Here is a 16,311-nt window from a genome sequence, read left to right on the forward strand (position 1 = left end):
GAAGTGTCATTCTTTAGTTCATGAAGTTGCATTGGTTATTAATTCGTATATTTTGATAGATCTTCTTTTAGAAATCTAATGATAATCATTATAGTGGAAAAATGTATGATGCAGCTCCGATGTGACATTCATTTCTTAGAGTGACATTCCAAAATTAGACATAAAACGGTTACTGAACCAGAACATCAAGGACGTAGTAGCTCATCTGGCCTGCCATCAAAACAACCATCCATCCATTATCTGTATCCGCTTATCCTGTACAGGGTCGCAGGCAAGCTGGAGCCTATCCCAGCTGACTATGGGCGAGAGGCGGGGTACACCCTGGACAAGTCGCCAGATCATCACAGAGCTGACACATAGACACAGACAACAACTCACACCTACAGTCAATTTACCATAGAGCCACCAATTAGCCTAACTTTCCTGCCTTTGGACTGTGGGGGAAACCTACGCAGACATGGGCAGAACATGCAAACTCCACACAGAAAGGCCCTAGTCGACCGCTGGGCTCGAACCCAGGACCTTCTTGCTGTGAGGCGACAGCGCTAACCACTACACCACTGTGCCGCCCTCAAAACAATCATGCCTACCAAAACATCAAACACAACTGAAATGTGACAATGTGAGAGAGGACCAACCTCAACGACAAATTGTTTACAACAGGAAAATCAACAAAAGGACTAAATTTTATTCCCCAAAGGAAGATCGACCCAAAACATCCAACAGAACCGAATTCGCATGATAAATAAGAGAGGAGATACAATTCTAGTCAGAAGAAAATGTGTCAAGTTGACCTCATTACCAATCTGTCAGCAAAAAATTGACAACACAATGACCAAGTTTTGTGTAGAAGGTCGAGTTCTTTCAAATAAAACAATCAGAACTGAAATCCATTGAGAACTGACTGAGGGAGGGGACACGATTTAACTGAAAATAAACAAAGTTGAAAACAAGGAAGAGTTACCCACAACATCGATCAGAACTGGAATCGGGTGAGAACTGTGAGAGGAGATACAATTCTAATGAGAAGTCCCAAAACTCGTGAAGTTGACCTAATTAGCAGTTCGTTAGCAAAAATTTGACAATATAATGACCGAGTGTTATGCAGAAGGACTAGTTCTTTCAAACAAAACAATCAGAACTGAAATCCATTGAGAGAGAGGAGATACCATTTAACTGAAAATAAACAAAGTTGTAAACAAATTGTTCACAACAGGAAAATCAAAAAACAAATGACCAAGTTTTGTTCCTCAAGGGAAGATCTACCCAGAACATCAATCAGAACTGGAATCGGATGAGAAATGAGAGAGAGAGGAGATACAATTCTAGTGAGAGACCTGGAAAATGCATTAATCTGGCCTAATTACTAATTTGATAGCAAAAGATTTGACAAAATAACGACCAAGTTTTGTGTGGAGTGATGAGTTCTTTCAAACAAAACAATCAGAACGGAAATCTGTGGAGAATTGATGGAGGTGATACAATTTAACTGAATTATGGACGACGAATGCCATGCCATGGCAATAACTCATCGGCCTTATGGCTAGATGCCTTCAACAAACTGCGAAACATCTGGAAATCATCATTCCTGCAGTTAAAGGCCAAACTGAGGATATATAACTCAAATGTTTGCTCGGTTCTCCTGTATGCCGCTGAAACATGGAGAACAAACAAAAAGCTTGAGAGCCGCCTCAGGGGCTTCGAAGGCAGATGTCTCCGGCGAATCCTTGGAATTCACTGGGAACAGTGAATTACCAATGAAGAAGTGAGCAGACATACGGGAATTACAACCATAGTAAAGGAGGTGAAACACAGACGCTGGGAATGGCTAGGTCACGTCCTACATACCATATGAACAACAGCAGATACCCACGTACTGCCATTAGACGGGCACCAGTAGGGAAACGTAAACGAGGCAGGCCACTGGGGACTTGGAGAAGGACCATCGAGGGGGAAATGAAGGCAGCAGGAAAGTCATGGAATGAAATCAGCTGCCTGGCCCAGGATCAAGATGGCTGGAGGAAATTCGTCGGCACCTTATGCTTCAGCCGGAGCAAAGCAGACTAAGTAAGTAAGTAAGTTATGGCTAGATGAGCTAAAAACAATGTTGGAATGAAATGCTGCATTTGTGTCAGAATTTAGTACATCCCACTCAAATGCATATATAGTACACTAGCAGGTTACCCGGCGTTGCCTGGGTTTTGCAAAATTCCAGGTTGCTCCCAGACTTCCATGTCAAATCTGGTGAAGATCTGTCGAGAAACGACAAACAAAAATCCAAACATCCACCACCCAGGGGCCCACCGGAGACCCCCTGGGGCCCAAATATGGAATTTCTGAGTTCTGCCAAATTGTGGCTACCTCCTGTACCTATGTGCCAAGTATAGTGAAGATCTGTCGAGAGCTTGTGTTGATAAATGTAACGTGAAAGGCACTGAGGCAGGGGGTGGGTGGATGTTGTGCCCCCCAGGGACCTCCCTGGGGCCCGTACATGAATTTTGTTTATAGCTGCAAAATTCCGGGTCATCCCCAAACCTACTTGCTAAATTTGGTGAAAATCCGTTGAGAAATGGTGATGTTAGCTCAAGACAAACAAACAAACAAACAAACAAACAAACAAACAAACAAACTTTGCCGCTTATTATATAGATACCACAGTGTTCTATGAAGTGACAGAAGGAAATGTTAAACAGTCTACAATGAAAATTAAGCAGTAGTTGAAATAAACCATTGTCCAGTCACAATTATTTACAAAACAATCATCTAAAGAAGAAACTTGAAGACGTCTGGTCATAAGGAAGTGAAGACACCAGCCGGCTGCATCAAGCAGAGCATGAGGAGGCTCTTTTTAAAGTTGTTAAAGCAGATACGCAGAGCCATGGCCTCACTTTCGTTTATAAATGCCTTGAGACCTCAAGAATGGCACAGGAATAGTTTTAAGCATTAACAATGAATCTAATACAGTAATTTTTACGATTAAAGTGATTTATATAGGTAGCGGTCTGAGTGAACGACCTTGACATCCGTAACGTCACAGCAGGAAGGCTATCGGTCTCATCGCCATTTCCGCGATACTAAAACACAGAGCTGACTGCAACTCCGATCCTCCATTTTGATGGCAGGTGCAGCAACACGACAGAAGGTGGATTTACGTTGCATTCACGGCCCAAGAATGTTCAAACTGCAAAGATTTGGACGTGCTTTGTGAGAAGTTCACGGGCACGTTGGGCGCCTACGAAGTGGTCTCTCCTCTGCTCTGCACATTTTACTGAAGACTCGTACGAGACCTCTGATCTGTTGAGGAGCGTTGGCTATAAGCCCGTATTGAAAGAGGGTGCAGGACCAACAATTAAAGGAAAAGAAAACTACAAGAAAAGTAAAGTATTTATTTTATTTATTTATTTATTTTTTAAACGTCAGTTGCACCAGTCCTCCTGGAGTGAGCCGAGGGTTGTTGCTAAAACCCGGGATGGAACGGGACGGGACATATCGCTCGGGCAGTGACCTCCCTGCAGTTGTTGCTAAAACCGGTGACATCCCGTTCCGTCCCGGGTTTTAGTAATTGCCTGAGCCGAGCAGTAATGGCGGAGTACTCAGTATGAAGAAAAGTGAATGAGTGGAGCTGATTTCTAAACTGGATATTGCTGCCATTTCACCCTTACATGGAAGAAGTGAATGAACGGAGAACTGAACAAACAACTGAAAGTCAGATTGTTTCAAAAACAAATCGGCCTTCAAGAAGCGAGAACGCAGACGGGTAAGCTCCGACTCTCATTTGGATTTAAAAAAAAATAACACGTTGTTTACCTGCATTTAGATTAATAAAAGAAAAAAAAGAAAGCACAACTTTATTCATCACACACTTGTGAAATTCCTCTCTGCACTTAACCCATCTGAAGCAGTGAACACACACATGAGCAATGAGCACACACACATACCCACCCAGAGCAGTGGGCAGCCATTCTAACAGCGCCCGGGGAGAAGCCGGGAGTTCGGTGCCTCACTCAAGGGCACCTCAGCCCAAGGCTGTCCCATATTAACCTAACCGCATGTCTTTGGACTGTGGGAGAAACCAGAGGAAACCCACGCAGAACATGCAAACTCCACACAGAAAGGCCCTCGCCAGCCGCTGGGTTCAAACCCAAAACCTTCTTGCTGTGAGGCAACTGTGCTAACCACTACACCATCATGCCACCCGTGTAACTTGTATTGTGTGTTTAAGTTACCGGTATAAGATTATTTAATTTGCTTCAGAATGTGATCGTCTCAGTTCATCTGATTATTTAATCAGCCTTTTGCGTTTTATCAGTGAAAATGCATGCATGGACATGTATGTTGCATAAGTTAGAACACCTATCCTGTTTTAATGAGAGTCAACCCACAATCAGTGAAGTCAAATCAGTCTTAGTTGAGCAAGTCGGTGACGGTATTTCTTACTTCTCATTCTCATTATCTGTAGCCGCTTTATCCTGTTCTACAGGGTCGCAGGCAAGCTGGAGCCTATCCCAGCTGACTACGGGCGAAAGGCGGGGTACACCCTGGACAAGTCGCCAGGTCATCGCAGGGCTGACACATAGACACAGACAACCATTCACACTCACATTCACACCTACGGTCAATTTAGAGTCACCAGTTAACCTAACCTGCATGTCTTTGGACTGTGGGAGAAACCGGAGCACCCGGAGGAAACCCACGCAGACATGGGGAGAACATGCAAACTCCGCACAGAAAGGCCCTCGCCGGCCACGGGGCTCGAACCCGGACCTTCTTGCTGTGAGGCGACAGCGCTAACAACTACACCACCGTGCCGCTGGTATTTCTTACTTTCACCGTAAATTTTTATTTATATGACTTTTTGGTCTATAGCTGTAAAAGGCCTCGGCCTTAAGCCTCGGTCACAACTGGCCGTACGTGCTCCTACGGCCGGTCTACGTGCAAAAAACGCAAGAAACGCACGGAGGGCGCGCATGTGACGTGCTGATTTTCGAGCCGTAGACTGGCCGCAGAGGTTCTTTGTCATGTCAAACAAACTCTACGGGCGCTTATGTTTTTTTCAGGTTGCAAGACAAACTTACGCCCAACGTGCGTCTTTCTCCATGAACAAAAAAAAAAACGCAGCGATTTGGGAAACGCCAAAAATCGCACGGCCAAAAAATCGTACGTCCGGTTGTGACCTAGGCTTTAAAACCGGTTACCGCTGTGACGTCACGCGCTCAGGGCTGGCGGGCTCAGCGGGGCAGCTCGAATGCCAACTTTACAGTCGATTTTAACTCAAAAATATACATTTTTTTATTCCCATTTATGCAGCATACAAGAGTCAAGGATGGAGATACTATCCACTCAGAAATGTATTTAAAAATAAAGGCTCTGCATATCACCTTTAAAGAGCATGAGATTGTTTCTCACAGCCGCTGGGGAAGGTTATCCTGAGAGTTAAAACGTGCTGTAGTCCGTATCTGGATCAGCATATTAACAGTGGTATTAACCAAAAAAAAAAGATCTGCACTATTCTCCTGTGAAACAATGTAACCTCAGCCATGACCCTCGAATCTGTAAAGGACTATGAGTGAGTATTTGTAGAAATGTAATGAGATATTTGACATTTAGTTCAGGCTTGTTTGAGGCAGCATGCAGTTAAACACAATATCGCTGAGGAAATTCCATTTCAAAGTAAACTGCATTTCCTGACATGATATTCGACATTTCATTCTTTATAGTATCTAGCATTCCAGAGAAGATTTGGAACGCTCTATAGCTTGGAAGGTGTTTTTAAATCCGGATTAAAAACAATACTGATGTAACTTGGCTTATTCTTAGTTCTTTTAAAAAATACTTTTCACGATTAGGAGTACTTCTCATCAATATTTAATTCATTCACTAGTTATCATATACTAGCTCCTTCATGTACTTTACACCACAGTGCTGTTAAGATTCTCAGATGCGATTGGTCAGATGTTGATTAATTTTCCATAACTGCAGGTCTGACAGCTGTATTTTAATGAACGGGTTTGTATTAATGAGCATGTTCTAATATGGGTTGTTTTACAATCAGGGTACGCAAGCTAAAAATCACATTTAACACTTATTATCTTCAATATCAAAAGGCTTGACTAAATAAACTTGGTTGTTTACTGTAGCCCTGTGATAGTTCTATTTACCATGCAAAAAAAAATTGGTGATAACGTTATTTTTGGTGAATGTATGGCAATGTGTGTCATATTTAGCAAAATTACTCGTATCATTTAGAAAAAGTGCTTTTTTGACCACAGGTAGCTCCAAAAGGGATGCACTTAAATCATTCTTTATACCATAAAACAAATATTTGGTTCCGTATCATTGGAAACATAGTTAAGTTTTAATGTTGAATGCCAGTAAGTTTTCAGACTATTTTGATCAAATTAGTATGGAATTGTGTCAAAAACATGTCCTCTCCGAGACAGCTAATTTTTCAATATAAAATAACATAGCTAAAACGAGGGGCGGCACGGTGGTGTAGTGGTTAGCGCTGTCGCCTCACAGCAAGAAGGTCCTGGGTTCGAGCCCCGTGGCCGGCGAGGGCCTTTCTGTGTGGAGTTTGCATGTTCTCCCCGTGTCCGCGTGGGTTTCCTCCGGGTGCTCCGGTTTCCCCCACAGTCCAAAGACATGCAGGTTAGGTTAACTGGTGACTCTAAATTGAGCGTAGGTGTGAATGTGAGTGTGAATGGTTGTCTGTGTCTATGTGTCAGCCCTGTGATGACCTGGCGACTTGTCCAGGGTGTACCCCGCCTCTCGCCCGTAGTCAGCTGGGATAGGCTCCAGCTTGCCTGCGACCCTGTAGAACAGGATAAAGCGGCTAGAGATAATGAGATGAGATATCTAAAATGATTATTTTCATCCTAAAATGTGGTCAAGATATTGGGACATAAATATTAGAGACAACTAACACAAAGCTTACAGCCTTATATTTAAAAGCACTATGGAAGTAGTGGATTCTGAATTGTCAAAAAAAAAAAAGTCCTCTCCGAGAATCACTTCATTTGTTTCTCCCAGCCCTGCTTAAAGCCACACTTAATCTTCTTTATCTTACAGCAGATTACACAAAACTACCATACACACACATCAAAAAATTACCTGAAATCTGTTCTTTAACTTGTCCTTCAGTTAAAAACTGGTACAAGAACCAGTTTGAATCCATTTGAATTTTGGACCCCTGTGACACAAACTTTGTACCCTGATTGTAAAACAACCCATATATTATTATGTCGAGTGTATCGCCTAATTCACAGGGTTGACCATGTAAGGTGAAAGGCTGACGTTCCATATAATCTACGAATAAGTAAAACTCTATCAAAAAGAAAATGGGGATGTTTTCTGTAAAGAGAAGCTTATTTAGCATTTTTGCAAAGAGTCTTCAGTGTGAGCATTTTGTAACCATCAGTAGGTTTTCCGCCACTGGGAACTCTCAGGACACATACTTTTTTTGTCTTATTAACTTCAAAAGAGAGGAAGAAAAAAAAAGAGAGGCTGGGAAGAGAACAACTGTTTATAGCTGTTGTAACTTGACATTCACGACAGTTTTCTGTCATGGGAAAGTCTTTTGGACAGAGGACTTTGTCCTTTCTGGTTTCTTATTAACTATAAGCTGCATTTCTTTCTGTCTTATTAACTTCATGAGAAAGTGAAAGGACAACTGTTTATAGCCGTTACAATGGATGTGATAGCAGGAACTGGTTTCAGGGTTGTTCCATAATGTTAAAAAGTATGAAGTGCCATTCTTTAATTAATAGGAATTGCAGTCATTGGTATAGTGCTGTGGTATAAGAGGAATAAAAGAATTGCAGAAGACGCTGTTACAGGAAAAGAATCAACTTTGTGGTGACTACACGTCACACTAATTCGTCATTAATTATTTTATGACAACTGCACATCCTGAAATGTTTTATTCTTTACATATCCATCCATTATCTGTAGCCGTTTATCCTGTGCAGGGTCGCAGGAGCCTATCCCAGCTGACTACGGGCGAAAGGCGGGGTACACCCTGGACAAGTCGCCAGGTCATCACAGGGCTGACACATAGACACAGACAACCATTCACACTCACATTCACACCTATGGTCAATTTTAGAGTCACCAGTTAACCTAACCTGCATGTCTTGGGACTGTGGGGGAAACCGGAGCACCCGGAGGAAACCCACGCGGCCACGGGGAGAACATGCAAACTCCGCACAGAAAGGCCCTTGTTGGCCACTGAGCTCGAACCCAGAACCTTCTTGCTGTGAGGCGACAGCGCTAACCACTACACCACCCCATTCTTTACGTATGATAAACAAATTATTTTGACGTTGAGATTTTGAACTGAAAGGAAAAAGCACGTTGATTTTCATTATACAGATTAAAGGAGAACTGGAGTCATTTTTAAACTTGCTTTATTTCTTAATTAACGTGTTATGCAATTATGTTTTCGGTTTTAGTAACCTTATATCGTGACTCGTATTGGCAACTAATTGCAATTAAATATTATACTTATCGGCCTATTTGGTTTTTAGCCATGTTGAATTTAGTTCGTTTGGTCCACGGCAGGCGTCGCTTATCCACGCGATCTTCACGAGATTTGTGCGAGACTTCGAAACGTGAAGTGTCAGCCAGGTGTCCTCGGCATCTTGCGTCACATTTATTCCACCAAATGAACTGTTTTCCAAACAAAATATTGCACAAAAACGAGTTTAAATGACGATTACTGTCTACTTTTTTCAAACTTTCCTGATCGCTATCAAAACAAACAAAACTTCCGGCTTGATCACGTCAGCATTCGAAAGAGGGCGCACGCGTCTTTTGACAACGTTGGCAGATGTTGGTCGCTTTGGATTTCCGCTGTATGTTTTACTTCCGTCCTACGATGTCTCGCACAGGTCTTAACCAATCTCGTTTACGGCCATTGCTTTGACATATGGACTGATATATTACAGAGCATATTTCAAACACCCAGAACTTGCTATAGCAGCGACAAAATAGCGATCAAAAATGTGTTCCGATATTTAATAAAACGAGAGAAATCGAATTTTGATAATAAAAAAATTTGCCTTCAGTTCTCCTTTAAGGCCCAAGCTGTTTTTTTTACATGCATTTTTTATTTCTCTTTGCTATTTGGGCTTATTAGAACCTGATTAGAATAAAAACTAAGCATCATCTTTTGATAAGATGTACTTTTAGAGAAAAAGTATGTCCACATATGTGGATTCTTGTTCCGAATTTCCATAAAGTGCTGTCCACGCATGCGACCGCTAAGCCCTAGGAGGTTAAGAAGCAATGAGAAAAACGGTACAATGAAGTTTCGGCTTTGCTTGTTATGTTTCGTGCAGTTCACTAATGAAAACCCAGGCGATGTGCGGCTCAAAGGGACTGCGCACCTGGATTTCTTACAACCTTGTACAGCTGAGACTATAAACATTTTCTAAAGATAATAAACTTACACAAAGAAAAATCGTGTGCAGACATGATCAGTGTTTGGGACCACCCAGATGTCGCCGTGCTTGTGAAGGTCCGGCGAAGTAATCACTGAAAAAGTGAATTTTAAAACAATTATGAAAAGAAATAACTGAAAGGCATTTATGAAAGGCAATTTTTATGAATTGGCATCGTTACATCATGCCCATGATGGATACTGTACCTTCACATAAGGCTATGCATTTCAGATTGCGACTCTGCAGAAACTGAGGCTGCTGACCTTTTTTCTGTGACTGCAGTGAATAAGTGGATATTTTACATGTCTATATGAGCTTATAGTAAAATCTATGAAAGCATGTTAAAGTCGTGGATAGAGTTTTTACCTGCAGATGAATATTGGTCTTGTTTGTAGCAGTTTCATCTTTTGACGCAACTTTCTGCTGCTTTTTGTTCATCCCTTGAAAAAGCAAATGTGTTTCGTGAACACGTGTAAAGGTTACTATCAATAACACATCCTAAAATTACACATAATCCTTCAGGGTAAAAAAAAAATAATAATAATTTAAATAGTTTCTCAGCACAGTCAGACCTGAGTACCCAAAGGATATGCTTGACATTGGGCTGAGATAAATTCCACTCCCATAGATGGCGCCATGGAGCTGCGGTCAAAACGAAATGAGCCAACATGACGTTTCATATTGAGTAAAAAGATTGTATAAGTGTCTACACAGCCTGCCGTTCAAAACATATTAAACACAGAGTTATAGAATAGCCAGATATGGACATGAGCTTGAACTGTGGTGTTTTATACCTGGAGTTTTGTCTTGGAGGCCACAACCAAACCATTCCTCAAAATGGAGTGCCAGTTCTCTATGTGTGATCCACTGGAACAGATCATTACAATCTTTAGTCACAGCTAATTCAGTGACAGTTTAGAATTCTTTTACGTTATGTATATTTTATATGCAAGTTGATAAGCGCAACTTACAACTTTGTTGAACATTTTAGTTTGCAGGAAGTCAACAAACTTGTGGTTCCGTAAAAATCAGTAAAACCACAGGTTTACAGTGGTGCTTGAAAGTTTGTGAAGCCTTTAGAATTTTCTATATTTCTGCATGAATATGACCTAAAACATCATCAGATTTTCACACAAGTCCTAAAAGTAGATAAAGAGAACCCAGTTAAACAAATGCAACAAAAATATTATACTTTGTCATTTATTTATTGAGGAATATAATCCAATATTACATATCTGTGAATGGCAAAAGTATGTGAACCTTTGCTTTCAGTATCTGGTGTGACCCCCTTGTGCAGCAATAAGTGCAACTAAACGTTTGCGGTAACTGTTGATCAGTCCTGCACACCGGCTTGGAGGAATTTTAGCCCATTCCTCCGCACAGAACAGCTTCAACTCTGGGATGTAGGTGGGTTTCCTCACATGAACTGCTCGCTTCAGGTCCTTCCACAACATTTCCATTGGATTCAGGTCAGGACTTTGACTTGGCCATTCCAAAACATTCACTTTATTCTTCTTTAACCATTCTTTGGTAGAACGACTTGTGTGCTTAGGGTCGTTGTCTTGCTGCATGACCCACCTTCTCTTGAGATTCAGTTCATGGACAGATGTCCTGACATTTTCCTTTAGAATTCGCTGATATAATTCAGAATTCATTGTTCCATCAATGATGGCAAGCCGTCCTGGCCCAGATGCAGCAAAACAGGCCCAAACCATGATACTACCACCACCATGTTTCACAGATGGGATAAGGTTCTTATGCTGGAATGCAGTGTTTTCCTTTCTCCAAAAATAACGCTTCTCATTTAAACCAAAAAGTTCTATTTTGGTCTCATCCGTCCACAAAACATTTTTCCAATAGCCTTCTGGCTTGTCCACGTGATCTTTAGCAAACTGCAGATGAGCAGGAATGTTCTTTTTGGAGAGCAGTGGCTTTGTCCTAGCAACCCTGCCATGCACACCATTGTTGTTCAGTGTTCTCCTGATGGTAGACTCATGAACATTAACATTAGTCAATGTGAGAGAGGCCTTCAGTTGCTTAGAAGTTACCCTGAGGTCCTTTGTGACCTTGCCGACTATTACACGCCTTGCTCTTGGAGTGATCTTTGTTGGTCGACCACTCCTGGGGAGGGTAACAATGGTCTTGAATTTCCTCCATTTGTGCACAATCTGTCTGACTGTGGATTGGTGGAGTCCAAACTATTTAGAGATGGTTTTGTAACCTTTTCCAGCCTGATGAGCATCAACAACGCTTTTTCTGAGGTCCTCAGAAATCTCCTTTGTTCGTGCCATGATGCACTTCCACAAACATGTGTTGTGAAGATCAGACTTTGATAGATCCCTGTTCTTTAAATAAAACAGGGTGCCCACTCACACCTGATTGTCATCCCACTGATTGAAAACACCTGACTCTAATTTCACCTTCAAATTAACTGCTAATCCTAGAGGTTCACATATTTTTGCCACTCACAGATATGTAATATTGGATCATTTTCCTCAGTAAATAAATGACCAAGTATAATATTTGTGTCTCATTTGTTTAACTGGGTTCTCTTTATCTACTTTTAGGACTTGTGTGAAAATCTGATGATGTTTTAGGTCATATTTATGCAGAAATATAGAAAATTCTAAAGGGTTCACAAACTTTCAAGCACCACTGTAGGGAGTAGTGAACGAGTGAGTGGTTTCAGACACAGGGTTAGAGAGAATTTTGGCTGTCAGATTGCTCCGCTGTGTGTAGTTGTCGATGTTGATTTTAAAAGTAATTAAGTACATTTCACAGGGAAATGAATACTGAAGTCTGAGTGAAAAATACTGTAGCGAGTGTGCAGCGTGGAAGAAGAGTCTGGAGACCTACTGTAAATCTTAGTTTCTCGGTCGTTAGCCTGTGCTACTTGCTCTCGATAGCACTGCTTTATTATCATTCGCTAACGCTACTGATGAACGTTACACTGGCTGGAAGGTGACTGCACTGCTGCACTAACAGCGCCAACTCATGGGTAAGCTACAGTAGCGTTGGCCTTCGAGAATGCTGATATGAAGAGAGTATAATAATAATAATAATAATAATAATAATGGCTTTTTTGTGGTATATCTTTCGACTAGTTCAGTATCATGCTAGCTGAATGGAATATATCTGATATACCCCTCAACGCCAGCCAGTATTATCTGAACATATGACATGCTGTTCTGTAATCAATAAATATTTGGAAATCGTTGGTAATTTGCTGAGGTATAAAAGGAATAAAACCCTTTTGGACGTGCTATTATCGGAGGTATTTTCATTCTTTATATAATGTTCATGTTTTAAAGGTTTATGACATGAAATATCGTTTATGTAATTATTAAAACTGAATTATGACATTTCTTCACTTCGAGCCCTGTAATTATCTGTTTATGAATATAGGTGGAATTAGAAATTTCGTTGATAAGCGCAATATCTGTAATATCTGAACAGAAATACCACGCTATCAGTGCTGGAACTTACTGGAAAGCAAAGGTACTCCCAAAGTGGCCTTTGGCAGCTCTGAAGTTGGATTCTTTGGCCGGTGGGCTGCTGAGTAAGAGGAACTGGTGTGGGGTGTGCATAAACTTTAGTTGCTGTTGGGAGAGAAAAAGCATTCATGAAAGACACTAAGCTTTAATCCACTTCTCCGCAGCACTGGTCATGACCCCTGCATAAGCTACATTTCAGTGGAAATGTATTGAGTGTGTATGACATGTTTCATGATACAGAGGTTCTAATAAGTGGTACACACTGGTGCTAACTCTAAGTTTCCTAAAATAAAGGCAAAGCACTGATACTGCAAAATAAAATATTAATTATGAGCGCATTTCATAACCGTAAGCACTTCTATAAAGTGAGATCTGACTATTTATGCCTCCGGGACTCCTACAGAGCCTTAAATCAAACACAATCTGCTTACGTTTCAAGTGTTCAGTCAGTAGAGAAATTAAAATGACTTACTCTGGTCACTGGTAGCTTCACTATGTGAGACCTGTTACTGGATATGACCCTGTCAACAACACATTTCTTATTTTTTTACAACATAATACAGTACCTTTAGCTATACATACATCATATATCCCAGATAGCAAGAGATTCGAGGCCACACATGGATGAGTTTAAGCACGTAAGGCTCCTTTTTGACAATCTTAAAGGAACAGTCCACCGTACTTCCATAATGAAATATGCTCTTATCTGAAGTGAGACGAGCTGATCCGTACCTCTCCGAGCTTTGCGCGACCTCCCAGTCAGTCAGACACAGTCAGACGTGCCGTCACTCCTGTTAGCAATGTAGCTAGGCTCAGTATGGCCAACGGTATTTTTTGGGGCTGTAGTTAGATGCGACCAAACTATTCCGCGTTTTTCCTGTTTACATAGGTTTATATGACCAGTGATATGAAACAAGTTCAGTTAAAAAAATTGAAACGTAGCGATTTTCTATGCTATGGAAAGTCCGCACTATAATGACAGGCGTACTAACACCTTCTGCGTGCTTCGGCAGCGCATTGATATCTGAGCTCCGTATCAATGCGCTGTCGAAGCGCGCAGAAGGTGTTAGTACGCCTGTCATTATAGTGCGGACTTTCCATAGCATAGAAAATCGCTACGTTTCAATTTGTGTAACTGAACTTGTTTCATATCACTGGTCATATAAACCTATGTAAACAGGAAAAACGCGGAAGAGTTTGGTCGCATCTAACTACAGCCCCAAAAAATACCATTGGCCATACTGAGCCTAGCTACATTGCTAACAGGAGTGACGGCGCGTCTGACTGCGTCTGACTGACTGGGAGGTCGCGCAAAGCTCGGAGAGGTACGGAGCAGCTCGTCTCAATTCAGATAAGAGCATATTTCATTATGGAAGTATGGTGGACTGTTCCTTTAAGGACATAAACGTGTACACCATGTTTCAGGTTTTCACTACATTTGGAATTTTGATCAACAGACCCCCATGTACTATGCACCATATTCCATGCTTGTGCAGAATTTCAGTTTTGCCCTGTGCTCTGGATTTCGGATTCAGATGAGACCAGCTCACTCATTCCATGGCAGTATGTGGGCCAGGTGAAGGTAGTAAGTGTATAAAGGGCATTGAGTCACCTCTTATTTGCTATCTGGGATTTAAAATAACCACTGTGATTACAAATGACCAAAATCCTTCAAGTCATTGATGTTAATATTACCAATGAAATAACCTGAGTAAATGTTATGAGCATGGAGAGACGTTTCCTACCATTGCAATAGTGGGTGAGCCAGGGGGTCAATTCTGTCCATCTGCTTCTTTATCTCCAAATATGGCGCCTGTTTAAGACAAATTAAGTTTCAGACACAATTTCCAAGATACAGGAATAGCAAAATACACAAATAGGTGTTTTCAGACAATACCTGGGTCATTTCTCTGATAGACGTGAGGCTATCAAGAGCTCTCATTACCCGATCATAGTCCTTTTTCTAAGAGAAAGCACAGCATTATTTTGTAATAGCAATCACAAAATGAGAATTAGCTCAATGCAACTTCCAGTGTATTGAAATGTTCATCATACCCTTGGGTTAAAGGCCAAGGACTGAGAGTCACTGGGATCTACTACTGAGGGATATGGCTCAAAAATGACTACTTTTCTCGGTGATTCCAGTGCAGAGCGACACATGGAGACCAGCAAGTCAACAACCTGCAGTTGGTTATAAATCATTCAGAAGATCAGAATAGCCCTGAGAGCAACGTAAGGTCTGTAGCACTGATAAAACGACTAGTGAGTACCTGGGCACCTGTGGCAATCTCATCAGCAGCCTCATTCATGACTCCTAGCGTTTGGAAGGCAAAGACACACAACTCTCTCTCACACACTGTGGGCTGCAGAAACATACACAAAAGTATGTCATTAACAAATTGATAGTAACATCAATAGGTTAGACACACTTACTACTATTAAGGAGTTTGCATGTTCTCCACGTGCCTGCGTGGGTTTCCTCCGGGTGCTCCGGTTTCCCTGGGCGCTGGAGTATAGCTGCCCACTGCTCTGGGTATGTGTGTGTGTGTGTTCACTGCTTCAGATGGGTTAAATGCAGAGGACGAATTTCACTGTGCTTGAGTGTGCATGTGACAAATAAAGGCTTCTTCTTCTTAAGTGTGTCCAAACTTTAAGCCTTAAGCCTTAATTTAAAGCAATATTCTATCCACATTCACTGGATATGAGCAATCGCGCACTCTGATTGGCTACTCTACTACAAGGCTATCAGCTCATATACCGTGAGTAGAGAAAAACAAAAAGACGGAGTGTGTTGATGAATCAACCAAGGACGAAACAAAAACTCTATCCAAACATCCCCCCCAAAATTGTTATTAAGTATTTAAAAGAAACGGAAATAACTAAAAGAATATAGTTTTTTCCCCTCCAATATCTCCTGTTCCACACTCCAGCCCAGTCGGTGGCAGTAATGCACCTTTAAGTTGGTTTGCCAACCACCAAAAAAAACCCGAAAGAAGAAGAAAACCCCAAAAAATACAAAAAAGTAACAAAATATGGAATAAAAAGTATATGATGGTAATAACGCATCTTTCTTTATTTTTCAATAATTATTATCATAGCATTTATCACGAATTGCTACTGTCATTTCGCTGTTTGGTCACATTCTAAGCGGAAATGATTTTGTTGGACGTTTTGTATAAAGGTTTTATTTATCAAATATGCAAAAAATACAAATAAAAATGCCCTGTTTCTCAAAATCCAGTGAATGTGGATAGAATAAAACAGTTATTCCACTCAAACTCATTGTACATGGCTTATAGCCAACTCGGTGCAACATGCCTCGTCGGCTATCAGCTCATGTATGACTCGATTTTGTGGAATAACTGTTTTATAGACTA

At 41.2% G+C, this 16,311-nt stretch overlaps 1 protein-coding gene across 1 annotated transcript in view; it reads right to left on the bottom strand.

Moving 5' to 3' along the window:
- Positions 1-16,311, bottom strand: part of parp8 (poly (ADP-ribose) polymerase family, member 8) — a 141,116-nt gene that overhangs the window by 3,346 nt on the left and 121,459 nt on the right. The window contains exons 15-25 of the mRNA XM_060907274.1: positions 15,205-15,297; positions 14,990-15,115; positions 14,832-14,897; positions 14,680-14,747; positions 13,407-13,455; positions 12,927-13,039; positions 10,235-10,307; positions 10,013-10,082; positions 9,807-9,880; positions 9,647-9,716; positions 9,450-9,534 (exon numbers count right to left, since the gene is read on the bottom strand). Of these exons, the coding sequence (XP_060763257.1) occupies positions 9,450-9,534; positions 9,647-9,716; positions 9,807-9,880; positions 10,013-10,082; positions 10,235-10,307; positions 12,927-13,039; positions 13,407-13,455; positions 14,680-14,747; positions 14,832-14,897; positions 14,990-15,115; positions 15,205-15,297 (887 nt within the window). The remainder of the gene's footprint in view (positions 1-9,449; positions 9,535-9,646; positions 9,717-9,806; positions 9,881-10,012; positions 10,083-10,234; positions 10,308-12,926; positions 13,040-13,406; positions 13,456-14,679; positions 14,748-14,831; positions 14,898-14,989; positions 15,116-15,204; positions 15,298-16,311) is intronic.

Source organism: Neoarius graeffei, chromosome 24, assembly GCF_027579695.1.
Source record: "Neoarius graeffei isolate fNeoGra1 chromosome 24, fNeoGra1.pri, whole genome shotgun sequence".
Taxonomy (NCBI): Eukaryota; Metazoa; Chordata; class Actinopteri; order Siluriformes; family Ariidae; genus Neoarius; species Neoarius graeffei.